The sequence below is a fragment of the Amphiprion ocellaris genome, chromosome 17 (genome assembly GCF_022539595.1).
Source record: "Amphiprion ocellaris isolate individual 3 ecotype Okinawa chromosome 17, ASM2253959v1, whole genome shotgun sequence".
NCBI classification, from domain to species: domain Eukaryota; kingdom Metazoa; phylum Chordata; class Actinopteri; family Pomacentridae; genus Amphiprion; species Amphiprion ocellaris.
Window position 1 is genome coordinate 18751183 of NC_072782.1, and position 26678 is coordinate 18777860.

General features: G+C 39.6%; 2 protein-coding genes across 5 annotated transcripts in view; one reads left to right on the forward strand and one right to left on the reverse strand.

Annotated features, from left to right (window-relative positions):
* wdr41 (WD repeat domain 41) overlaps nt 1-11851 on the forward strand; it is a 29234-nt gene extending 17383 nt beyond the window's left edge. Inside the window, exons 13-15 of one of the 2 annotated variants that reach the window (XM_023276383.3) lie at nt 3481-3614; nt 3695-3872; nt 4280-11851. In XM_023276383.3, the coding sequence (XP_023132151.1) occupies nt 3481-3614; nt 3695-3835 (275 nt within the window). In that variant the 3' untranslated portion in view covers nt 3836-3872; nt 4280-11851. Of the gene's footprint in view, nt 1-3480; nt 3615-3694 lie in introns of both variants that reach the window. The other variant, XM_023276382.3, reaches the window with a different exon arrangement.
* pde8b (phosphodiesterase 8B) overlaps nt 5815-26678 on the reverse strand; it is a 91687-nt gene continuing 70823 nt past the window's right edge. For all 3 annotated transcript variants that reach the window (XM_023276380.3, XM_023276379.3, XM_035951043.2), the window contains exons 17-22: nt 25280-25478; nt 21238-21455; nt 18870-19008; nt 17108-17275; nt 16757-16886; nt 5815-10396 (exon numbers count right to left, since the gene is read on the reverse strand). In XM_023276380.3, coding sequence (XP_023132148.1) covers nt 10287-10396; nt 16757-16886; nt 17108-17275; nt 18870-19008; nt 21238-21455; nt 25280-25478 — 964 coding nt within the window. In that variant the 3' untranslated portion in view covers nt 5815-10286. The remainder of the gene's footprint in view (nt 10397-16756; nt 16887-17107; nt 17276-18869; nt 19009-21237; nt 21456-25279; nt 25479-26678) is intronic.

The window sequence follows — 26678 nt, forward strand, 5'->3', positions numbered from 1 at the left end:
AGTATGAATTAGAAAGATCAAAGACTGAGGAAAATTGCCTTCCCTGAGCTTGTGTATGTGTGTAGTACAGTGTCTTGATGTGAGGGAGGAGGTTAGGTACAGTAATGTTGGCCAGATGTGGTGTTGTGTACATCAAAGGACAGTGAACTGTACCAGCACTCAGACTGGCTGTGTTTTCTACTTAAGTGGGGTGGTCTAAAGTTGAGTGTGCGTCTGTGTGGTCACGCTGTCTTTGATGCTGTAGATGTCTGTACTTAGTGTCGAGCTATGGTGAGTTTTGGCTGGAGAATGCAGTGGCCAATTATTTGTCAGTCATTTGTTTTGTGTCGGAAACTAGAAGTCAGTCACTTGCAACTCCTGTGGGCTTTCAAGGAAAATTCCAGTTCATTTCATCCTGGAATGTTTCCCATGAATGTGGCCGTGCTAGCTTAACCCTCGGCAGCTCTGGAGTAGAGATTTCAGGACAGTGTAGTATGAATAGAGCTACTAACAGTGAAGAACCTACAGAGAACATAAGCAGTGGTACGTGGCTGTTTTCATTGAAAAAGCTTTCTAAATCAACTGTGTGCTGTCTACTCAACGTCAAACAGAAAGGTAAAATTAGCAACTAACTAGTGAAACATTTAGTAGCTTTGATAGCCAGATATTTCCCAAAGCATTTGGTAGAAACCAGACCTGAGCTTAAACAAGAATTATTAATGGATTCATGTTAATCAAGTAGTCAGAAACACACGTCCAAATGAACATTCATGGTTTCCATGTTCCTGTGCACTGACTGATGCAGACTATGATTGTGGACAGCAGCTCTCTTCATACTCTTCATTCACTCTTCTGCTATGTAGATATAGCATGTTGCATTGCCAGTCACATCAAACAGAAAAAACACGTGGGGCCCTTGTGGATGAGTCCAGAAGGCTGTGATTTTGTACTTTTCATAGAATACGGTTACAAGTTGGACTGGAGCACTGTGTCGAGGTGATTATTCTCAAGGTGTGTTGAGCATAATGTGCAGATACAGCACAGGATTTTTGGTGAATTTAGACTTTCTTACTGTGTTTGGACTCTGTTGATGGAAAGCATGTAGCTACAAACCAAAGCTCCTTTAAAATCTGCCAATTACTGCTTCAGTTATAGTCTTTTCAGTATTGAATTATAAAGGTGTGGGTGACAGAGAATCTGCTTGTACAGTCTCCTCATAAAAAGCATTTGTTGTGAACACAAGAGTTTCACACGGATGTCTGCAGAAGGGCCCTGTGGATGATCACATATTTTGGGATATAAAGAAATCTACATTACATTTACACTAGCCAATTCATGCCAACATTTATGTATGCTAGGGCTGAATATTTTTAAAAAATATTACTGAAATCACCATCTGGCAAAGTACAAAATCATAGGTTTTGCTATTTTTTGATAAAGGTATAAACTTTCACAGCATACCAAAAAAAATGTACAGAACTATCAATTAAATTCTTTTAACATAAGGTAAATAGGAGCTGTAACAATTACTTGAGAAGTTGTCAATTAGTAAATGAATTGTCAGCAGTTGTATTAAATTAAATGCCAACTATTTTGATAATAACTTAATCTGAGTAATTTTTTAAGAAAAAAAAGTCAAAAATCTGTTATTGTGGCATCAGAAATTTGAACGTTCTCTAGTTTCTTTCCTCCTCTGTGACAATAACGGGAACAGTTTTGGGTTGTGGACAAAAACAAGACATGCTGATCAACATTTTCCACCATTTTATAGAAATTTACTTCATGGAAATTTTAAACAGATGAATTGTGTTTTCAAATATATCCCACTAAAACATCCACATGATGATGATGAACAGACAGACAGAAATACCGCAGCCTATCTTAAATTTCAGAGTGGCACATTTCCAATGACTGTAGCCATTGCTATTCTATGGGTTGGGCTTTTTTGGGAAAACAGAGACTCATCGACAAGACAGACTTCCATTTCTTTCAGTTACTTCCGAATTTGATAACAAGTAAAGACAGAAAATGGCCCTCCCAGTGTAGCCAATGTCCCTGGCAGCATAGGAATGTACTTCTGGGGCAACATTGCTATCACAGTACATGTTATCATCAGATTTATCGTTGATTTGAAGTATGGAGTAGAACAGATAGAAATTCAGAGGGTGAATCAGTCAACTGTCACAGTACTCTGCCCATCCAAAAAAAAAAAAAGTTGTGCACTCTAATATTTCATTGGACCACCTTTGGCTCTGAAAGCGACACTCATTCGCTGTGGCATCATTTCAATGAGCTTCTGCAATGTCACAGTATTTATTTCTGTCCAGAGTTGAGTTAATTTTCTACCAAGATTGATGATGGGAGAGTTGGACCGCTGCACAAAGTCTTCTCCAGCACATCTGAAAGATTCTCAATGGGGCTGAGGTCTGGACTCTGTGGAGGTCAACCCATGTGTGAAAATGATGTCTCATGCTCCCTGAATCACTCATTCACAATGTGAGCCCCATGAATCCTGGCATCGTCATCTTGGAACATGTCCATGCCATCAGTGAAGAAAAACTCCATTGATGGAAAGATCTGGTCATTCAATATATTCAGGTAGTCAGCTGACCTTATTCTTTGGGAACACAATGTTTCTGAACCTGACCAACCCCAGATCATAACCCTAAACCCCCACAGGCTGGTAGACACTAGACATGATGAGTGCATCACTTCATCTGTCTCTCTTCTTACCCTGATATGCCCATCACTCTGGAACAGGGTAAATCTGGACTCATCAGACCACATGACCTTCTCTCATTGCTTCAGAGTCCAATCTTTATGCTCCATAGCAAATTGAAGCCTTTTTTTCTGATTAGCCTCTCTGATCAGTGGTTGTCTTAGGGCTATACAGCTGTTTAGTCCCAATCCCTTGAGTTCCCTTTGCATTGTGCATGTAGAAATGCTCTTACTTTCACTATTAAACATAGCCGTGAATTCTACTGTTGATTTCCTACCATCATCTAAGAGTTTGTTCTGACCACATTTGTTACTCAAAGATGATGGTTCACTACTATCCTTCAGGTTTTAATAATGTGTTGGACAGTTCTTAACCCGATTTTAGTAGTTTCACCAATCTCCTTAGTTGTTTTCTTTGCTTGATGTGGGCCAATAATTTGATCCTTCTGTAACAGATTAACATCCTTTCCACAACTACAGGATATGTCTTCCGACATGGTTGTTTAAGAAATGAGAAGCTCTTCACTGCTTCAGCTAGGGTTAAATAAGTTGTTGCTGCTGAAACATATTCATCAATGCAGGAATTATCCAATGGAAGGCTCTTATCTACTTACTTAAATCCAAGTGGTGACTTTCCTTTGTAGTTTGACTCTAGAAAATAATCTTTTCGATAGTAATAACATATGCAACAAATACGGTACGCATTCGATGGAGTTTACTTTGTCTTCTTAAATGTATGTCCTCAAGTATGCTTCAACACTAACTTACTATCCTTATAACCAGGGTTCTTTGGGATGTGGAATTTTAGCCGTTCAAACAAACAGTCTGGTCCTCCATCAAAGAAGGTCATGGACATTCCCAACATCAGGATGCTGGAGTTGACAGGAGACCTGATTGGACACTCTGGAGCAGTCCAGGTAGGGCTCCACGATGTTCCAGCTTATGTTGGTCTTCTCAATTATGTCGTTATCAATAATCCCTTTTGGACTTCTTTCAGATGTTTGTGAGCTTCAAGGAGAACGGTTTGGTCACATGCTCGACGGACCACCTGCTGATTCTGTGGAAGAACGGAGAACGACAGTCCCATCTCCGCAGTCTGGCACTTTTCCAGAAACTGGAGAAGAAGGGAGGACTTTGACCTGTAACCCTAAAATCACTGCCTTACAGAAGGAGAGGTGGGAGGTTGTTGCTTGATGTTGCTCTTAAATCATGTGAATGTTAGTGTAATGATTGTTGTTTACATTTTATTGTTTTCCTTTTGACTGAAAGCAAATATTTAACAAAACATTTAAGAAGTGAGTAAATACCTCATCTCTGAAATGGACAAATGCTTTTGCTTCCAACCTGGAGTGTTGGAGTGCTGTGACGTTACAGTAAAGTCAGTCATTTTGTACCAAATGTTGCCTATTATGGGTTACATGCTAGTATGAGGTGTGATGAAAAAATTAGAGACTGTTTATGTTGAACAAGCAGTAACTCTCAAAGTCATGAGACCATATGATGCTGTGCTATTACCAGCAACACCTGTGTTCCATGGGATTTTACGATTACTGGTAGGTGTGTATTTCTGATTTTTCCATAGACTTCAACCAGAGCAGAGAGCAAACTTGTGTTGGTCAGCAGCCGGGACGATCCAACCGTTAAGTGGAGCATTATCACTGGTGACATATGGTGGGTCTGTGGCTACAACCCTGAATCCAGACAGCAGTTTTCACAGTAGAAGAGCTGCAGTCTCCAAGACTGGACAAAACTGGACATAATTGTTTTCTTCATGTGGTTGTACACCGTGAATTTGTCTTTCAGGGTCAGACGGCCAACACAGAGTTCTACTGTAACATTCTAAGGTGTTTGAGGAAAAACATTCAGAGCAAACAACATGAACTGTGGCACAATGGCATGTATGTGCATTACAAGAGTCCTGGGAACTGTGTATCTACATGTTTAGTGTATGAGGTTTGATCAAAATGTTCAGAGAGTGTCTATATGTAAAAAGCAAAAACAGCACCTCATTGCTATTTGCCCCCATCCTCATTTAAATAGTCTTCTTGTACAGCGGTATGCTGCTGCCAGTACTCCTACCGGGACTGTAATGCTTCCTGGAAGTCACGTTCTGCCAGCACGAATCTCCTCCACAGTCAAAAAGCTGACCATTCAGTTTAAATTTCTGTTTGGGGAAGTCAGTCTGGTGAGTGGGGTGGAGGGAGCGCGTGGTGTGGCCTTAAACCCAGTGCATAATTAACACACTGGACAGGCCTAGAGCACAGCTGGAGCACTCAAATGTCATTGCACCACAGTTTAAACCTTTTATGCGGAATGTTCTCCCTCAGATGCCTCAGGATGGCTCAGTAACTTTCTGTTAAACCTGAGGGGCAATTCACGGTGCACAACCATATGGATGTTGAAGAAAATTGCTGGTCCGTAGCAATCCAACTCTTAAAGCCAGTCATGATCCTTGACTTTAAGGTTGGATCATCCCATCTTCCAGTTGACATAGAATATAATGTTTACTTCTCTGCTCCAGTTCGTGATCCACCCGTGAGTTGTCACAAAAATGTCTGTAGCAGAATTTTCTGATTTTGATTGCACAATGTGATGTGGAATCCTGACAGTTATGTCTCGCATATGCTGCATGCATGTGCAATACAAAGAGTTGCAGAACTATTTAGTCGCACTTCATATAAGCCTAGTCCATGTGCGTTATTGTAGAGTTTTATCTCCATGTGCCAAAAACACCTGTTCTGGTTCTTGTCTTTTACTGTGAAGGGATGATTGCTGCCACTTATGCATGTATTAATTTGCACTGACGTATTTAGTTATTTTTGCACTTTTTTGCATTCTTGGATGAGAAAAATGCCACTCTTATATCTGTCTGTTCACAGAAACTCAAAAAATTGTTAGCTTAGCACAAAATATAGAAACGAGAAACCCACTACTCTGGTGAACAAAAGTAAAGAAAAAACTGCTACCCCTGCTCCAGAATCTCACCTATAAATGAATGAATGTTTTTTATGGGCAGAGCGGTATTGATCTTCTTATCCAGCTTTTGTAACGAAGACAAATAAGGAAATTTCTTACTACAGTATTTCTCTAAATGTGTTGCTGCCATTGATGGAACAATTTCATATTTAAAGAATGCTTTAATCATCTCTTACAATACATTTTCGTGTTTGACAGAAAACATCAAAGTAAGACATAATCCAGACAGATCAAAAATACATTAAACTTTTCAAACAAACATGGACAGTTTTTAGGTGACTCTAACATAAAGCTTTGTAACTACTAAGCTTGAGGCAGTAAAATCTTTCAAAACACACGCTTTGCTTCTCATAGCCGATATTGATCATTTGTTTGAAAAATAATTTTTGTACTGCATATAATATCACTTTCTAATTGTTGTTCCATTTATAAATTATACAAAACACAGAATTGGCACGTTCTCGCAGTCACGGCCATCAGTGTCACAGATGAGGGAGAGGAAATAGAAATGACTAAGTGATGAAGGCTTATCATTTCATAACAAGCAGTTAGACAATCTGGTTCTGCCTCAATAGTCTCAATGAGAGGCATTAACTGACTGACTGTCATCTATTGCAATTAAAATCATCATATTCCAGTCATTGCTACTCATAGAAAAGGCATGGTTGACATGTAAATCTGAAATATTTAAATTGTCTTTGTCAATAGAAATCTTCTTTATAGACTTGCAAAAATATCTTCTCATGATCAGTGATAGCAGCTATGAAACATTCAGATGTGGAGCTGCATTTCAAGTCACTGTAAAAAATTAGAAATTTTGGAAATCAACAGCAACATGTAACATCCAAAACAAACAAAAGTTACATAAGCAAAATATGTAAAATGCAAAGCAGAAATGATGTTGGCTGAGTATTTACAGGAACAACAGGTACATTAGGTAGTTTACAGTGTATTGCAACAATAGCAGACCTTATCAGTGAGACGTGACAAGATTAAGGCGTCGATTAAGACCTTGATCATCAACAGAGTGACTACGTATTTGTGAATACACTGAACATGGATGTGAACAGTTTTAAAGTCAACTGAAGCATTTATGGTATTTGATCCAATTGCACTGATTCAGTTTCTGTCTTTAAAAACCTCAAAGTTGTACAAAACACAGGATAAAATGTCAGGACCATCGTGACCGAACCATCAGCACTGACTCACCAACTCAAAACTGTAGCACAGCTTAAAATAAATATCTAAAACGCGTATGGCTTTTCTTATAATTCTATAGAGGAGGAACTGTTTGAACAAAAATACTTTAGTTAGCAGGTGTAAAGATGACAAAAGAATAAGGCACCTTTTAAAGAGCTCTCTATGCCTTTGGTTAATACTGTAATGTGTATCCTCTGGATAAATACACACTTACTGTACACAGAGAGCTACACATCCTTCTACATGACCTCCACTGAGGTAAATATGATGAAAATACAAAATTTCACCATAAAAATAGTTATGGATATTGATAGACTTAGCCACTAACCACTGTTTTAAGTTTTCTTAATTTGCCAAAAAATATCAAATTTTCTGCTGCTGGCAATAGTGGTCTCCAGTGCAGTTATACTTTTAAAGTCATCAGCTTTTGTCTAACCCCCTGAACCCTAAAACCCGCTGAAAGGTTTGAAAGGCTTGTTCTTTAAAAAGAAAAAAACTAAACTAAACAAAATTACACCAGAGCCAGAAGCTTGAAAACAGAAGGATCGGTGAATTTCAAACTTTCCGATAGTTGAACTTCTCATTCTGTTTCTTCAGAATACCTTTGTGGTATTTTATCAAAATCACTTAATGTAAACTACTCTTTAAAAGTCTGGAGTCACCCAGGCAAATCTCATGATTTCCATGCAAATTCACACTTTCATTCATGTGCTAACATAATTGCACAAGGCTTTTCTAATTATCAATTAGCCTTTCAACACCATTAGCTAACACGATGTAGCATTAGCATACAGGAGTGATGGTTGCTGGAAATGGGCCTCTGTACTCCTATGTAGATATTCCACTAAAAACATAAAACGAGTGCAGTACTTCACCAAGGCTGCTCTGTCATCGTATAATTTCCGACAGATAAGTGCCGATAAGTGGTCGATTTTCAGTAGAGTTGCAATCGTGATCGTCAGCAGGCAGTGGAGGTAGCGTTCACTTGTCATAATTAGTGACGCTGTCTCGCTATCTCACATGATACAGAAATCCATAACAAATCCGTGGTTCCAGACTATAAGCCAAATCACTGCCAAAATCTAATCACTTGGTCCTTGTGTCATTTTTGACCTTCCCTGAAAATTTTATCCAAATGCGTTAATCCGTTTTTGAATAATTTTATGCACAGACAGAAGGACAAACGTACGCTGATTGTCACATAACTCTACTGCCTTCCTTGGCAGCGTAGTCGGCCGTTTCCAGCTAGAAGAGTCATTTACCACATTAACAATGTCTAGACTGTATTTCTGATTAATTTATCGTTGTAATCATTGAAAAAAAAACTGCTTTTCTTTCAAAAATAAGGACATTTCTAAGTGACTTCAACCTTTTGAACGGTAACATACGTCTCTCATTTACAGATACACCATTCACCCTTAGCAAATTCTCTAAAAAAACAAACATTTTCAGGTCATTGGCACATTTGAGAAACTGCACCCAACCGTCAGGTGACAATAATTTAGAGACTATTCGGCTGAACTGCAGGCCGTGTTGACACAACGATGTGCTATATAACATATTTGTAATATTTTTTCTTCTATTGGGCACTTAGGAAATTGTTTTTAAATTCCATTTTTTCTCTCTTTTTTGCAAAATCATTTAAGACATTCAACTTCATTTTTTTCTTTTTATGATTTATGGCATTATAACTTTGTTTAACTGAACAAAAGACATTTTAAAGTTTGGTCTGCTTGTATCCATGGTGCCGTTTTCATAGAGGTGCAAGATTTTATATTGCAGTGAAAAATTAGCTCACAGTGAACAAAAATGTAAAAAATTGGGGTTCAGAGGGTTAAATAGCTGACATTTCATTCCCATAACAGCTGTTAAATCAATAATTTCTCATGGATGTTATTTGACTTACAATGTATCATAACAAAAACTACTATGCACCCCTTCTAGATCGCCACCAGAGGGCAGGCAACTCATACAAATCCCGCCATCTCATGGACTTTACTGTCTACGTCAGTGAATCCAAAAAAAAATTGAAAATCATGTACATGTAGAAAGTTGTGGTTGCAGGATTTGAGATGCAGTAAAATTGCTTTAACTAAAACCGCATAAGTGGTGGTGCTGATTAGTTTAAGGAGCAGATGCTGGCTCTGCAGCTTTTACAAGGTGGATCTAAACCTGGATCTGCTGCGCTGTTATACATCTATCAGCCACAAAGGTCGACAGTTTTGCTTCACATACAACGCCCATGCTGCTCAGATGCTCTCATGTAGGATTTGTTTCTACTCCATTTTTGGGTCCAAACGTCTACAGTTAGTGTCACAAAGCTATGAATGTAACTTAACAGCTCCGATACAGTGCAATTCTGCTCCTCCATTTGTTCTGACGAAGATCTCCATTGTCCACACTGGCTGCTTTCACAGTGCACAGAGGATGGTGATACGAAAAATGTAAATAGTAGGTTATTGGGTGAGATATTTCACAACCTATTCTGCAGCTACATGACCTTAAAATCCAGTTATCACCACAAAAACAGCCCTTCTTTGATGTCACCTCTGTATATATAAGGGGCTGGACATAGAGTTTCTGTGTGCTGGCTGGCACTGCTCCTTCATTCTTAGCTGACTATCTTAAATGTTTCCAACAAGTATTTTCTTTGTAGAGCTGACAGAGACTGCCAAGAATTTGGTCCCAGAGACAAGTCAAGATGTCTCCTAGTCGTTTCACAGCTAATAAGAATGAATAATTCCTGCTGAGCACCTTCACAAGTTGGCAATTTGAAAACAGTTTGAACATGTGCACTCACATTCAGTGAAAAGGACGAGTAGATGACTCTAGATACTTATTTCTGTCAGTGTCTCTAGCTATTGTCACTTGTCATTGTCCATATTCTTTTACAGCAATATACAGATATTGGATGAAACCATTTCTTAAAATAAAATGAAGAAATTATTAACTGTGAAAAGCAAACTAAGCAAAAAGGAGCTCAAAATTAAAATGTCTGATTGGCTAAAGTGCAGGTTTCTGGTGTGGTACACTGTTAAGTACAGATTGTCAGGTGAGTCATGAAGTCTGCACAGTCTCATAGAGGTGCTATAAGGAATACTTCACGGGGCCATGAAGTGGCGACAGAGTCGACAGGGCCCTCAAATGACAACCTGCCCTCCACTGGCAGAACACCACCTCCAGCTACAACCATACAAGAAATGAAGCTGTGATTTGAGATGGAAACAGCGCCTCAGTGTTCGTTAGTCAGCGATGTCAGCTCTCAGAGTCCCCTATTGGCCGATTTTCTTGTCCTGGGACGCCAGAGTGCTGTCAGATCACAGCTGAAAGCACTAATAGTTCCACCAGCAGGGGCGCGTTCACTGTCCTACCCTGCTTCGAGCGATGGGTGAGAGGAGGAGAAGGGGATTTGGTCAAGAAGGAGGGGGAGGACGCAGGCTCTTACACTTCATCTCATCCAAGTTCTTCCAGTACTTGTAGTTCTCTGACAGGTGCTCCATCAGACCAGGAAGGCTGGCAAAGGCTGCGAGGAGACACACACAAGCTGAGGTGAGTAGAAGAAACCACAGACGCTAGAACACAGATATAGATCATTTTGTGGATTTAAAGGACAGAAGCACATTTTTTTCATCTCTGTTGAAACAATACCACCTAATACAACCATGGGCATATTTACATTAATTTATTGCGAATTATAAGTGAGGGAGGCAAAATCCACCAAAGTTTTTGCTCCTGTCACCTTTTAACTCACTGTGGAAAAATTCTTCACAAAATCCTGCACATCCATGGAAACAGCACAACCATGGCTAGAGGTAGATAGAACCTCGAATATTTCTTTTGTGCAGTATGACACAGTTATACTGCCATCAGTCATCAACCAAAAAAAGTTGCTTTTGTCTTTTTTTTCCCAGAAAGAGATAATCAATATGTACACTAGCATTCAAAAGTTTGGGGTCACCCAGGCAATTTCATGTTTTCCATGAGAACTCACACTTTTATTCATGTGCTAACATAATTGCACAAGGGTTTTCTAATCATCAATTAGCCTTTCAACACCATTAGCTAACACAATGTAGCACTAGAACACAGGAGTGATGGTTGCTGGAAATGTTCCTCTGTACCTCTATGTAGATATTCCATTAAAAATCAGCTGTTTCTAGCTAGAATAGTCATTTACCACATTAACAATGTCTAGACTGTATTTCTGATTAATGTCATCTTCTTTGAAAAAAAAAAGCTTTTCTTTCAAAAATAAGGATGTTTCCAAGTGACCCCAAACTTTTGAACGGTAGTGTAAAAGCCTACAGATGTTGCCAATGCTGGAAAGGAATGGTAAGTTAACATACAACAGATAATTTACTAGTTGCATATTAAATATAACTTGTTTCGATACTTGACACCCATTTGCTCGGTGTAAACACAGCCTGCAGTTCAGCTGAACCATTTCAGGATTTCTGACTGCTGGTCACAGCTGAGTCACTAATGGCTTCATGATTGTGCTGAGAAGTACAGAATGTTTTTTCTTCATTTTTGCATTATTACGCTGCCAAGGAACACGGCAGAGTTATGTGACGATCGGCGTACATTTGTCTTTCTGCGCAACATTACTCAAAAATGGACCAACGGATTTGGATGAAATTTCTAGGGAAGGTCGGAAATGACACAAGGACCAGTTGATTAGATTTTGGCAGTGATGCGGCTTACAGTCTGGATCCACGGATTTGTTAAAGATTTCTGTATCATTGCGAGGTAGCGGCATGGCATCACTCTAACTATGACAACCAGTGAACGGTATGTCAGCTGCCTGCTGATGATCACATGATTGAAATCCTACTACAAATAGACCACTGCGGACTTATGGGGACTTATCCGTCAGAAATCACACAAAGACTGAGCAGCCTTTGCGGAGTACTATGCTCTCTGAGTGCTTTTCTTGTTTTAAATGAGACATGTAGAATAAAGTGATTTTAAGCTGTGATTGTTCTTTTTCACTGACGAATTGAACATGTGATGGTTATTTTTGTTTAACAGTGTGTTACTCGAAGAAATGCTTTTATTTTGGCCACTTTTTAAAAACAGATAATATTCCTTTCAGGGCTGCACAGTGGTTCAGTGGTTAGCACTGTCATCTTGCAGCTAGAAGATCCCTGGTTTGCGTCCCGCCTAGACCTGCGATTTTTCTGCATGGAGTTTGTATGTTCTCCCTGTGCATGTGTGGGTTTTTTCTGGGTTCTCCGGCTTCCTCCCACAGTCCAAAAACATGCTGAGGTTAATTGATGATTCTAAATTTTTCGTAGGTGTGATTGTGCTTGTTTGTCTCTCTGTGAAGACCTGTGATAGACTGGTGTCTCACTCTCAAACTCCAAAACTGTTGTGCAGCTACACGAAAATGAATATTTCATGAAGTGGCTAGAGCGTTTTTTCTGCCAACTCCACCACTGCCTGCACCAAGTTGGCCTTTCAAATCTGCAGCCATATTTACCTAATTATAACCTACCTAGGATCAGGGGTAATATATTTACCAGGTAAATACCTCAATAAGGGACTGTAATAGGGAGAGTTCCCAATCTGAAAGAGGTTAAAATTAAGATTTAAAACATGAAAAATATACCAATAAATTCAAGGATATAAGGTTCTAGTGAGGTGATGGTTCTTCTCTCTAACCTCTCTGAAGACATTATTATGGGAAGCAAACTGACATCTTGAGGCTGCAGGAAGATTTTAACTGGAAGAAATATCGGCATTATGGACGACTCAAATTGGTGACATCAGAGCAGTGCTACAAATAGATCCATCATCAGCAAAAGTTGGAAAAGGTGTGGGTACATTTCTTGTTTTTCTTTTCAGTTATTATTTAATGTCAGCCTTTTCCCACTAAAGAATTAAATGGGTAAAAAAAAATAAAGAAAAAAAACAAGCTTCAGAAGTCTGAGTCAAATCAAGTGGACATCTTCCAGTGTTTAGCTAATATCAACTCCCCTTCTTGTGTTACTGTTCCCCATTCTGTGGTTAAAAAAAATAGTCTGGGCAAACAAAACATGGCTTTCAAAATATGGTGCTGTTACTATAAATAATTTCCAAAACACAGTCCAGTTTACAGTGATATTAAACAATTCTCAGCCTGGAGGAAAAGTTACCTGACAAACATCAAAATAGTTGCTTCTAAATTTTCTCTCTTCTTTAGATCAGCTATTTTTAACTCTTTAGTTTATTCTCAGAAGACTGTAACTTGACAAAACTGAAGAAAAAGTGAAAAAAAAGTAAATCAGCAGGTACAACATTTTCCAAAGTGTCCACAGGAATTACAAACACTGGAAGACATAGTGGCTCCACATACTGTGGATATTTTACCTCTTATGTTTGGAATTTGTTTCCATACTTGTCTCCTCTCTGCTTTGTGTAAACACAGCCTGCAGTTCAGCTGAAAAGTCCCTGAACTTTTGCCATGTGACTGTTTGTTGCAGATGAGTCATGAATGGTTTGTTGGTTACAATGAGGAATGCAGAATATTTTCTTTCTTACAGAATCAGTGTTGAGAAAATGGCTTAGGGGGCATTTTTAACAAGAAAAGCACTCTGGGAGCGCAGTACGCCGCCAAAGCTGCGCAGTCATATCATTTCCTATGGCTGAAACCTTGAAAAAAATTTGTGGCAGAAATCACGGCATTGTGGCCATTTAATATAGATGTAATGTTGACATGTAGTCAGTTACAGTGTAGCAGTGCCGCTATCTCGCAATGATACAGAAACCTTTAACAAATCCATGGATCCAGACTATGAGGCGCATCACTGCCAAAATCTAATCAGTTGGTCCTTGTGTCGTTTCTGACCTTCCCTGAAAATTTCATCCAAATCCGTTAATCCGTTTTTGGGTAATGTTGCGAACAGACAGGCAAACGTACGCCGAATGTCACATAACTCAGCCGTTCCTTGGTGGAGTAGTAAGACATGTAGACTGATTTAGATGGATTTCATGCCTGGATTTGTTTTTTTCCCTCCTGAAAGCACAGCACGTCACAAATGAGTAATTCAAGAACTGCTAGAAAATTGAACTGATTCCTCAGAATTAAACACAAACACCTCAGTTGAAATGTAAACTGACTAGACACCTGCTATCCTGTTATCATTCCACACGAGCTACTTGGCCGGACGATGTGTGTATGAGGGTGTGTTTAGTTCCTGTTCAGTGGCGAATGTTATGTACACTCTGCAATGTTGCTCCCACATTAAAGGGCCTGCTGGCGTCTCTCTGCCTTTCTTTCTCACACACACAGCTCTGGGTGTGCAGTGTGCGTTCCCAGTGTACGACCTGCTTTCTTGTTTACGTCCTCATTTCCGGTTCGACTCGTGCTACATTCTCTGGAACTAACAATGACCCCCGCCATGATCCGGCTGTGACCCTGGTGAATTGAAAGCGGCTGCATGTGTGTTTTTGTGTTCAAGTGGAGTTCTGCTTGACCGTTCATCCTTCCCCCAAATTGAGTGATCGTAAATCCCCCATCCCCGCTACTATTTTCCCAACTTCCCCTCCCCCGACGCCTCTCGCAATTTCTCCTTGTCCCACTGGCATTTGGAATCTTTCCGTGACATCAGAGCCATGTTGACAGTAAACAACTTCCCTCTCGGGGAGACTATACTAAGAGGGGAATTCAGTGGGAATGGGTGGCTAGTATAAGCACCACACTATCCCTTCCCAGTTTTCACGACTCCTCCTCTTCATCCCTTTGCTGTAATTTCCTATCCTGAGATCTGCCAAGAATAACACAGAAGGCAGTAATGAAGGGCAGGAGTGAAGATGTGACTACGAGGTTTTGATGTAGACTAATGTTTGGACGGAACTGCCTCTTGGTTCATTCATTCTATTTGAATTGTTGAAGAAACTGGAAATTATGGGCAGCGATTCAAAGCTCTGGACCTGTGCTGTTCCTGTTTCTGTTGGGAATGACAAGACCAATTTTTACTAATCTGTTTAATAAAACCTATTACAAGTCTCCTGCCACACAGGAGAAACAAAGGGAGAGCACCATTCGTGGTAGGATGTTTAAAATAGAAATATTGAAAACAACTCAATAATTTGCAGCACTACAAATCAATAATCAAAAGACTCTTAACAAAAATTGATCACAATGGACACTTGTCAAGTGCTAATACTTCTGTTTTAGTCAACAGACACATGATAAAAAAAACAAACACAGCTCTGCTACATAACCTTTGCATGCTGAAATACTGTCTTTGTTGGCCCCAGCTTTTTTTGAACACATCATCTCTGGCTGGAGCCTATTAAACTTCGCAGAAGTCTTTGTCATGGTGCCCTTTGCTAGCTAAACCCCCACTACGTTCTCTGCTTGCCAAGGCTCCACCTGCTGAAACAGCCACATACTGCAGCTAATCCATGAAACATTTTCTGACGTGCATGAAGAGAATACAAGTTTTCTCTGTCTTTTGTAGCTTGTGAAGCCACAGTAGACTGAACAGCTTGGATGCAGAAATGCACTTTTTTTCTGAATAAATTGTGCAGCTATTCCATTGTCAAGAATGTACACTACCGTTCAGAAGTTTTGGGTCACCCAGACAATTTCATGTTTCATGTGTCGATGTGTCCACAGATGTTACCAATACCATAGCTATCTTACTATTTGTTTTCCATACTTTCCTTGTCTGTGCTCTGTTAACCCTAAACACAGCTGGGTTGTGCCAAGCAATACAGAATTCTTTGTTTTTACAGAATCTGGGTAATACAAGCAATTTATTTTATACAAATTTTTAAACAAGAGTTAGAAAAAGAAAAGCACTCAGAGTGTGCAGTACTCTGCCAAAGTTGTTCATTCCTCCATATGCCATTGTCAGAAATGCAGCATTTGTTTTAGAAATGCAACATTTGTTTATTAGTTATTGATGAGCAGAAATCACGGCACTATAGAATGTGGCCATTTAATATAGATGTACCCACAAACAAAATGACCCTGTGCTGAACACAGGTGTGTGTTATGCATGTTTACGTTACGTACAGATACCGAATAGTGTGACCTAAATATGCAGCAGGCAGGAATTGATGGGACTCGGAAACACCCCTACAATTTAATCAATTGTTCCCTGTATCACTTCTGACGCATAAGTCCGCAGCGGTCAATTTGTAATAGGATCGCAATAATGTGATCATCAGCAGGCAGCTGACGTAGTGTTCACTTGTAGTCATAGTTACAGTGACGCCGTGCTGCTATCTCACAATGATACAAAAATCTTTAACAAATCGGTGGAACCAGACTATAAAAATCTAATCAGTTGGTCCTTGTGTCATTTCTGACCTTCCTTGAAGATATCATCCAAATTCGTTTGTCCATTTTGAGTAACCCCTTGACACCGGAATTTATTCAGAATTAAATAAAAAACATTCTTTTATGTGTTTTTGCTTTCCAACTGATGCTAAAATAAGCGGAGATTGTTAATATATCTATTACACATTGAACAGACATATATTAATAATAACAGATGTATAATAATTAGGTCCCACTCCGACCGGTCCTACAAGAAACCAGTGCTTGCAAAAGGTTCTGAGGTACGCATTGAATATACACAAACCGGCCAGTCATTCAGACTGCAGCTGCTACCTCAGCTGCAGTCTGAATGAAAGTGGTATGTTGCGAAGTCACGATGGTATGAATGCATGGCCTGCATGGTCACTGGGTAGGTCAAATGTTTGCATGCTGATTGTGAATTCATAGCACGTGTAAATACATTTATTTATCATATTTGTTGTGTTTCAAGCAGTCTTTGGCGATGCGCTTATTGTTCGTATGGCAATGAAAATACAATTTACTGGTCACTACACCTTACACTAAAATAAAGACATTCAGACGCATTGCAGCAGAAAATGTTGCTCTTACCATCCCAGGCGTCAAACATATCAGTGATGAAGTAGTCTATAAAGGAGATCTGAGATTTGGGCACGCTGCAGGTGTTCCTGTCAAACACTGGCATCACCACTGGCAGCCCCTGCCTCTTCTCCTCATCTGTCTGCAGGGAAACACACAGAGAGAACAATGAAGTGATAATAAGGGAGATGATTAGTCAAGATAAACATCCAGCGTGGAAGGTGAAAGGTCATGAACGAAATAAATTATGCAAAATGAGACAATGAAAGCGGATGGTAACGAATGTCTGCCTCCCTTCACAGTTCCGGTGCTGTTGTTGGCTTTGCTCTATTAAACTGAGCATTATTAGTGCTGCCCCCACACCTGTGCAAAGTACTCCTCAGAGATCCGTCCGGCCCACTCGATGCACAGCTCCAGCGGTCTGCAGGGGTTCGCCACATCTGCACACTTGATCAGCATCCTCTTTATCAGCAGACGGTTCTCTGGAGAGTTGCGGATGTTGGCCTGACCCTCGCAGTCGCTGTTCACGCTCTGCAGGAAAGACATGGCAGGCATGGTAAACATCTGCACGCACAGACAAAAACAGCACTAAAAACAGCTCTATACATGCTGATCGCATGTGGGCTTAGATATGCATTTACTGTGGCACGTTGTCAGTCTGGAAACACACTGTGTGTCTGTGGAATTGAAATAAATTCCTTGAAAATTTTGAAATGAACTAACTGCTAAAACGTCTCCAATTATAACCGTCTGAACCCCCAACAATTTCTGGGCATTTTTTGCTCACTGTGAGCTGCTCATATTAACCACAAGTACTGCACCTCTATGGAAGCAGCAAAACCATGGCTACTATATGGCTCGATGATTTGTTTCTGGTAATCATGAAAAAAAGACATGTGGAATGAAGTGCTTTTGATTAAAAATGTCACAGATGTAAGCTTAGATTTGGTTGAATTTACCCCAAGTCCCATCAGAAAGTCAATAGACAATTCCGTTTGTCTTTTGACTTTCAGTTTCTGGCAGTAATAAATGGTGTTATTCTGGTATTTAAAAAAAAAAAAAAAAAGATAACGCGCCTTTCAAACTTTCCAGCAGGTTTTGGCATTCAGAGGGTTAAAGCGTGCGTAAAAATAAACAGACCTAAACTGTCCCCAACAAACGTACCACTTCATCCACCAAACACACCACTTCTCTGGGAATTCATATGTTTTCTGCAAAAGTTGTGAAGAAGAAAGTGGTGAATAGTTGCTGGAGTTTGATAAATTGTTCAAGAACCATCGGAACGGAAACTTGAAAATCTGTTGATTCTTTCTAGCAGTAAAAATGGCCTTTTAAACCAATTGGTTGTTTTGGGGGGGTTCAGTGGTTTCATTAGGTCTTATTAGCAGCTGTGCTAGTGTGACCTACAGTCCTTTAACAAGCTTATGTCTGAGTTCAATAAGGCAAATCTGATCACTTCCATTCTGTCTGTATTTCTCTTGGTGAATATGAGCTATTACTGCTACTCTAGTCTCTTCGTCACTTCCACTTCCTACTCTCTCAAAATCCCTTCATGCTCAGTCTCAGCGTCACATCAATGATCCTTCAGCCATGTTTCTGGAATAAACATATGCTCTCTGCTTGATATGATCTTCCTTATTGAACTAGGTGTATAACAGGTCAGCTGAACATGCAGAAACATGAACACAGGTCAGTTTAGACTTTCATGTATACAGAGAATTGATAAAGAATTAAAATCTACATGACTTTAAACACGATTCAAGGAAGATTCTGATGGAAATCAACATAACTGCCAAAACCACAACAGTCTCAGAGCTTTTTCTCCATTTTCCCTAGGTGCAATTGTACAATTTGCAGTTCATTCCAAAAAGCCATTGGGAAATTATTAGGAAAACAGTGTAGCCCTGGTGTGTCTCGGTAGCCAAGTGGTTAGGACATGTACCACGTCAGAGAAATGCCTTCAAGCAGAAAACCCTTGGTTTAATTCCTGGCCAGCCCAAACCTTTACTGCATGGCGTTTACCTGCTCTGCTGTCACACATTTCTATTCTGTCTGCCTATTGCTACTCTCTAATAAAGGGAATAATGGCACGTGTTATCCTCTTTGCTGATACACTCTCACTTACACTTGTGCTGGTCTCTTCGATGGCAGCCATCGGCTTGTTGATGCTGTTGACAAACTTGCTGACGTGTTCAAAGTGTCTGGTCATCTCTGTGGCCAGAACCATGTCAATGATGGCCTGACGCAGAGTTCGGAACTGATTCCTGTCAGCAATGACAACAAACACCAGAGAATTACTGCATGAATTCACATCAGGCCCAGGTTGTTGTTGGTGGAGGGAACTTTGTAAGTCTCTAAAGTAGGGGTGTCAAATTCATTTTAGTTCAGGGGCCACATACAGGCCAGTTTGATCTCAAATGGTCCGGACCAGTGAAATCAGAGCGTAATAACCTATAAATAACGACAACTCCAAATTTTTCCTTTGTTTTAGTGCAAAAAAGTACATTCTGAAAATATTCACATTTAAGAAACTATCTTTTTGCAAAACATTATGAACAAACTGAAATTTGTTACGAAAAATAAATTCAATTTCAGCAACAGTATGCCTCAGCTTATCATTTACACATTACAACTTACAGATCACAGAGTGTCTACAAAGGCACAAAACATTCGGTTACAGATATGTGGAACTGATTGAAATCGTATTTTACTTTAAAAAAGACAAAACCAACAAAAACAAGACAAAATATTACAAAAATGAGACACAAAATGCAAACAGCAAGAAACAAAATGACCAAAAATTTAATAAACGACAAAAAAACAAAAAGTCAAAAAAGTTACAAATCGACAAAAAAAATGACAAACCAAAAATGAGACAAAAAATGACAAAAGCGTGAAACAAAAACAATATACAAAACAATGAAGAAAGCAAAACACAAAATAACAAAAATGAGACAAAAAACACAAGCGAGACAAAAAGGAAACGCAAAACGACAAAAACGTGAGACAAACAATATAAGTCAGACAAAAACAACAGAAACAAGACAAAATGTCATAAAAATGAGAAACAAAATCACAAATGAACAATCAGCAACACAGGGGGTCCTCGGTTTACGACCTCCTCGACCTACGGCGTTTCGTCCTTACGTCGGAACTGGTTACTTCGAACTAGTTGCGAGCGGAGTGGGCGAATACGTCATCATGTAGCTATAAGTGTCACAGTCTCGCCCTGGCTCCCTGTCTGCCTTTTTCTCTCCCCTCTTCTCCTCTCTCTCCCTCCTTTTCTCCTCACTTCTCTCTTCCTCATCTTCTCTTCTCTCGCTTCCTCTCATCTCTCCCTTGCTCTCTCCCGTCTCCTGCCCTGTCTCTCATTCCCACCCTCTCTGTGCTGCGCTGGTGATCGGGGCTCAGTGACTCCAGCTGCGGAAGGAGCGCAGCTGTATCTGTTCAGTCATCAGCGCACTGATAAGAGCCTGCTCGTCCCTCCAGTCTCCACCAGATTCTAGCGTCTGCTACGAGACAAGTTGGTCTGGACATAGGTGCACTTCACCGCACATTGTCGGGTTGAGTTGTGTCTAATACGTGTCTGTTCTGCTTGCAGTTTCTGCTGGCCGCACCGCCGGTTTTCCCCTCAGTCCTGTCGTTCCAGCCATTAGCTGGAATGCGTCTCCTGCCCCGCCTGTGGAAGAGGCCTCGGACCCCGTTCGTCGGCTCTGTTCCGCCCGACCGATCTGCCGGGTGATCTGGACTCCGGTTCCCCGCCTCGGCTCCCTGCTGCACGAATTGTGGCGCCGGCGCGTGTCTTCTAGATCGCCGGTATATGAGCCTGCCGGCCGCCACCGTTAGGATTTCGGTATTAATACGTCAGCCGTTTTGTTAGCTGAAGTGCTGACCACCTTCAGTTTCAGCCTGATTCTGTGGTTTGATTAGTCTGATTTTTAGTCTGCAGTTAAATCTTTGCTTCTATGAATTACGTTTGGTTTGGTTTCACTTTGTGTTGGTATGTTTGCTTTATAAATAAATCTCCTTTTTAATTTAATCTGTCTTTAATTTTGCCTGCGCTTTGGGTTCTAACCAGCCTGCCCCGTGACAATGAGATGGCTTTGTTTACATTCACCGGCTGTAGGCCGACCTTCGATTGTGCTACATTCGCTAACTTTTTGCCCTTGATAACAGCCTTGTTTACATCTTTGCCGGAGTTCCAAGTTAAGGCGAAAATCGACTTATGTCACCATAAGAACGGAAGTCCGAAGTCAAGGACCCCCTGTAGTAGAATATTTTATTTTATGATCATTCAAAACAACTTGTCATGGTCTAGGAATTATTTTCAATTTATAGTTTTACAAATTGTAGTTGATGTGCTCTCTGTAATTTTTACACTATACACAGTCGTCCCACGGGCCAGATTGGACCCACTGGTGGGCCGGTTTTGGCCCGGGAGCCGCATGTTTGACACCCATGCTCTAAACTAATCATAGACTCCTGCTGCTGACCTGTCGATGTTCTTGAAGATGTTGCTCTTGCTGTCGCGCACAGTGAGCTGGAAAGCGAGCGCAGCGTGGTGGCTCTCCAGCACTGCCGTGTCGTTGTAGAGGATGGCCAGTTCACTGCCTGCGTTGCACAGGAAGGAGTTGGTCCTGCCGGGGTGATCCACGTCATGGACTGTAGCTGCTATCAACGCTGCCACCTCATCCAGCTGGTCCAGACTGCTCTGAAGGAAACAGCAGAGACAAAAGGTGATGTCAGTACCAGACTGAACTGCACATATGTACAGATACTGGCCAGAGCTTGTTTTGTTCTCAGTAATTGTAATATTAGTCAATCCATTTGTATCATGTATCATTATAAACAAATACGAGCAGTTACACTGGTCTACAAGCAAAATGCTTCCTGGATAAGAGTAGTGAAATTTTACTAACTTTTGGTCACTTTTAAAGAAAAAATAAGTCAGAAGTGCCAATTAGCTATAGTTTTCAAGATACAGTATTAGGTCAAATTGTGAAATTTCTTGAAAATTAATGAGAAATCGAGTCCCATTTCAAATGGGAATATATTTGTCTGAGACATAATCGATTTAAAACAGTGATTCCAAACAAGAATACTATCATGTTGAATAGAAATTTGATTGAGCATCATGTATTTGACACATTACTTGCAGAAAACCTGTGTCTTGAAAGTTAAGGTAATGTATTAATGTAGAGATATTTCTTGGATCAGTAGCACGAGTTGACCTGTGGATTATAATTCCCATGCAGCCGTTTTCATAACTGAAAAGTTGCCAGGACCTGATATTTCTACGGAACTCTTGTGTTTTTTTAACTCTGGAAGCAGATATGCCTCGAAACTGTGTAAACAATGCAGATAATTTCTGTTATATTTGTGGTGAGGTAACCTTTGCATCACAAAAGCGGACTCTAACAGCAATGGTGAGAAAAGCATACCATCTTTATTTTGGATGCAAAATAGGTGACCAGGACAAAAGCTGAGCCCCACATTATTGCTGTAACACATGTGCATCAAATCTACGCCAGTGGCTCAACAAGAAAAGAAAATCTATGCCTTTTGCAGTTCCAATGATTTGGCGTGAACCAACAGATCACACTACTGATTGTTATTTTTGTATGGTACCCCCAGTTGCAAGCGGTATTTCCAGAAAGAAAAAGTGGACAGTGCAATATCCAAATATTCCATCAGCTCTTCGCCCTGTGCCTCATGGAGAAGACCTACCAGTTCCTGATGCACCAGAATCTTACTCCTTGGACTCTGATGATGACCAAGATGATGATCAGGATGCAGCTAGTCCTGAGCCATCAACATCAGCTGATCCAGACTTCAGGCTGTCACATTCCTCTCCTGAACCACACCTTATATCTCAGAGTGAACTGAATGACCTAGTCAGGGATTTGGAACTGCCTAAGAGTGAAGCAGAGCTCTTGGGCTCCAGGCTGCAACAATGGAATCTCCTGGAGAGTGATGTCAGGATCTCTAGCTTTCGTGATCGCCAAAAAGGTCTGGTTGAGTTTTTTCTGATGGAAGGTGATCTGGTTTACTGCAGCGATATCAATGGCTTGATGACAGCGCTTAGCATCACTCATGATCCAGATGGATGGAGACTGTTTATCGATTCATCCAAAACAAGGCTTAAAGCAGTTTTACTCCACAATGGAAATGTTTTGCCATCCATTCCAGTTGGTCATGCCGTTCATATGAAGGAAACATATGAAAATATGAAACAGCTCTTAAGGTGTATAAAGTATGAGCAACATCAGTGGCAGATTTGCGGTGATTTGAAAGTGGTTGCACTCGTACTTGGGCTACAGGGTGGATATACAAAGTACTGCTGTTTTCTATGTGAACGTGACAGCCGAGCCAGGGAATCTCACTATGTTAGGAAAGACTGGCCGCTACGACAGTCCTTGGAGCCAGGAAAGAAAAATGTCCAACACTCACCCCTTGTTGATCCCCAGCATTTGTGCAATAAAACTTTAACATTAAGTATCTTGAAAAGAGTAGCCAACTAAGACTTTTAATGTTTGTTTTTCACTTAATTGTATCAAATTACATAAGATTTAGCAAGTTTTATCTCTGAAGCAGAGACTTCCCAAAATTTTGTAGACCAGTGTTATCAACAGCTAGAGACCTACAGGTTTTCATGACTGTTTGGTTTCTTATGGGTGACAATTTTAATAACATAGGTTCGGGTGGCATCTTTTACATTTCAGTTCATTCAGATAAAGAGCAGCATATACTTACTTTGTCTTCTTGGTCGGAATCACACAGACTGTTTGTGTTTTAATCAGTTGTTCTTACGGACATATGGTTTTGAGTGACAAAATGGAGATAGGTCTTTTGTATTTTAGGACATCTTGTCATATAATTTTACTAATTTATTCCATATTTTTGAAATAAAAAAATGTTAATACCAGGACGACATGACTATTGACTATTGACTGACTATACATGTCTAAAGCAAAAAAATAAAAGTTAAAAAAAGGAAAATAACATTTAAATCATCTAACAGTGGTTAACCATCTCAGTTTTTGAGATAAAAAGACTGAACCTAACTAAAGTTTTCACTACAAAAATGTTAAATGGATCATTTTCCGTAGTGAATAATAGCTATAAACACAGAGAATATGTCAAAATAGAGTTTTATCATAGTCTGCATGATATTTTCTTTCCATCTATTCATCTTATTATTATAATATCTAATATTAGAATTAGAATTTATGCTACTTTGCAAAGTACTATAAGCTATATTTTGCTTGTGTTTTATTGAACAAAAGCTGCTCCAGGCAAATTTCATTCATGGTGTAAAATTGCAAATTACATTGTAAGTTTTTACTTACAATGCACAGTGAATCACAGTTCGTGTTCTTAGGCACACCATTCAGTTAAGGAAAACTGGGAAACTGGAATCTGATGTTACATTTTCTTGTTATTAACAAATTTAAATGATTTATGTTTCTGCAACTATCTTTCTCTCACTTTGTAGTTATTGTAAATTTGATGTGTATAGCATTCAGTGCCTTTTAATTTGGTTTTATCATGTTTTTTTTGTATATGGGTCATTTCAGAATTGGAGGACATTTTATGTCCCACACATTAAATTTCAAATAATCCATGTACTAAACACTAAAACATGCAGTTGTTATGTAAATTTACTTGTCCTGAGAGCAAATCTAAAAAAAATTAGGAGAAAAGAATGCTTGAAAATATTTTTTAAAATACCAACTAAGTTTGGGGTTCCCTCTAAAACGCCATTTTTTCTGTTGTCCCACCACCCTGATGACCAAACTGAATCTTAATTAAACAGTTAAAATGAAATTTAAATGCCCTTTTTTGGTGTTATTCATTTCATTGATGTCTCTAGTAATTATGGGAAAATTTTTTTAATCAACATAATATTTTAAAAACTAGTTATTATGCATGGAACGTGTGTCCCACAACAACCCTGTTAGCATAACCTTTTTAGCTGGTAGAAGAAGAAGAAAACAGTGAATCACATGATCCGCTGGGATTAACATCATCAAACAGTTTTCCAAAAGAATGAGTAGAGAAAGTTATGTCCTCTGTTCTATTTTTCATATTTTCATAACATTGTTAGCCTTGAGCGAATGTCTCACTCTACTTCATACAACCTTGTTATGCATATTTTCAGGAAAAGACATTCTTTTTTACTGTTTTCCATCAGTAAGTTTGTCCTCTTGGCCAGCAGTAACAGCTAGCTACATATGTAGCTTCTACTCCTGTGAAAAAGCTAACATTAGCATGGGTTAGCAACCCTTGTTACTGTGATTAGAATAGGGTTAGCAAACAACAAATAAAACATGAAATAAAAATGCTACTATTGATGTGTAAGCTGAGCCAATCAAGCCTTTGATAGTTTAATCCCTATTATTGATGTATATGTAGCAAAAATTTGTAAAAGAGAAGGTTTATTTTTCAAAAATTTTGTAGCCCAAATGTCCTCCAATTCTGGAATGACCCAAATACGACAGGTCAAAGACACCCAATGCGTGTTTTTCTCCTAACCTTGACTCTCTCTTTGCGTAGAAAGTAGGCAGTAGCATGCAGCACGTCTGCAGCATGTGTGGAGTTGTGGTAGGAGTTGGACGAGTGGTAGCTGGCCTCGATGAGCTGCAGCCACGAGCGCAGCGTCGCCTCCGAGCAGTTCAGGAACTCACACACTCCGAAACTGGTGAAAATCTTGAGGCCGAGATAAGTCAGAGGTCTGCAAAGGGATCACACAGAGGATGGGAACAAGTTCAGACATCAGTGTTCAGTTTCCCAGACTTCCCAGAATGTCGTCTAAGAATGAAAATGCTTTTCAGTGGAATTCTTCTTTTACACTTGTACAAGGCTTTATACATTTCTGTGAAACTGACTGCAAAAACATTGAAATTAATTTTCTCATAGCTTTGTCAATTTACTGGATTTGCTCCATTAAATTTCTTCCCTCCTGCATCTTCATCTTTGATAAATGGTTTGAATCTTAGTTGAATAACTTTGTTCCTTTACTCATTTACACAATTTTTAAGCATCATACTGAAGAGCAGTTTTACAAAAAGGATTTTCTGTCTCTAGAAATGTTTAGCAGTAGTCATCTGAACAGTGCTGATCTTTAATCTACATAAACACATACAAAAACAACAGGTTGGGTTCTCACTGGTGTTGGGCATTCAGGAATTACTGGAGTCTTGTCACCGCTGTTGCCTGGCAAACTCTATGCTAAGCTAACTGTCTGCTGGTTATTTAATGGACAACATCAAAATGTGACATTGATCTTCTTTCCTAATTCTCCACAAGAAAGCAAATAATCTTGTTTTTTTTTTAGAAACAAAAGTGTTCCTTAATGCTTCTATGTGAATTTTATAAAAATGGAAAAAAAACAGATCATTAACCCACTTTCTACTGAGGGTGCAAAGTAAGCGTAATACAGAAATAAATCAAGCAACTGTTAAAAACTATGACCATACAACTAGTAATAAGAAGCCTTTTGTGAAACCACTTCATCAGCTGATTCTCTTTTGGATCATATCAAGCCTGCTGCAGATAATCTTGGCATCTGGTTTCACAGTAATCTAGGTTCTGAGCTGCACACCGCAAAACTACACAAACACAATCGAGTTCTTATTATCTTAAAAATATTTCTCTACAAATTTGAACACTAAGACCATTTTATACACTCATCACAGATGGATTATTGCATTAGTCTTTTTCCCCGCCTGAACCAAAAATCTAGTGATCAACAACCGTTTAGCTCCACATGCACTTGTACATATCCTGAGATAGGACAGAGGACTTTTGTGTTTTAGAAGCCTGACTAAAAGCTGAAGGAAACAGAGTGTTTGCAGTCGATGCCCAGAGGCTTGGAACGCATGGTCCTGAGGAAATCAGGTCTTCTGAGTCAGTGACCTCTTTTAACCCCTCT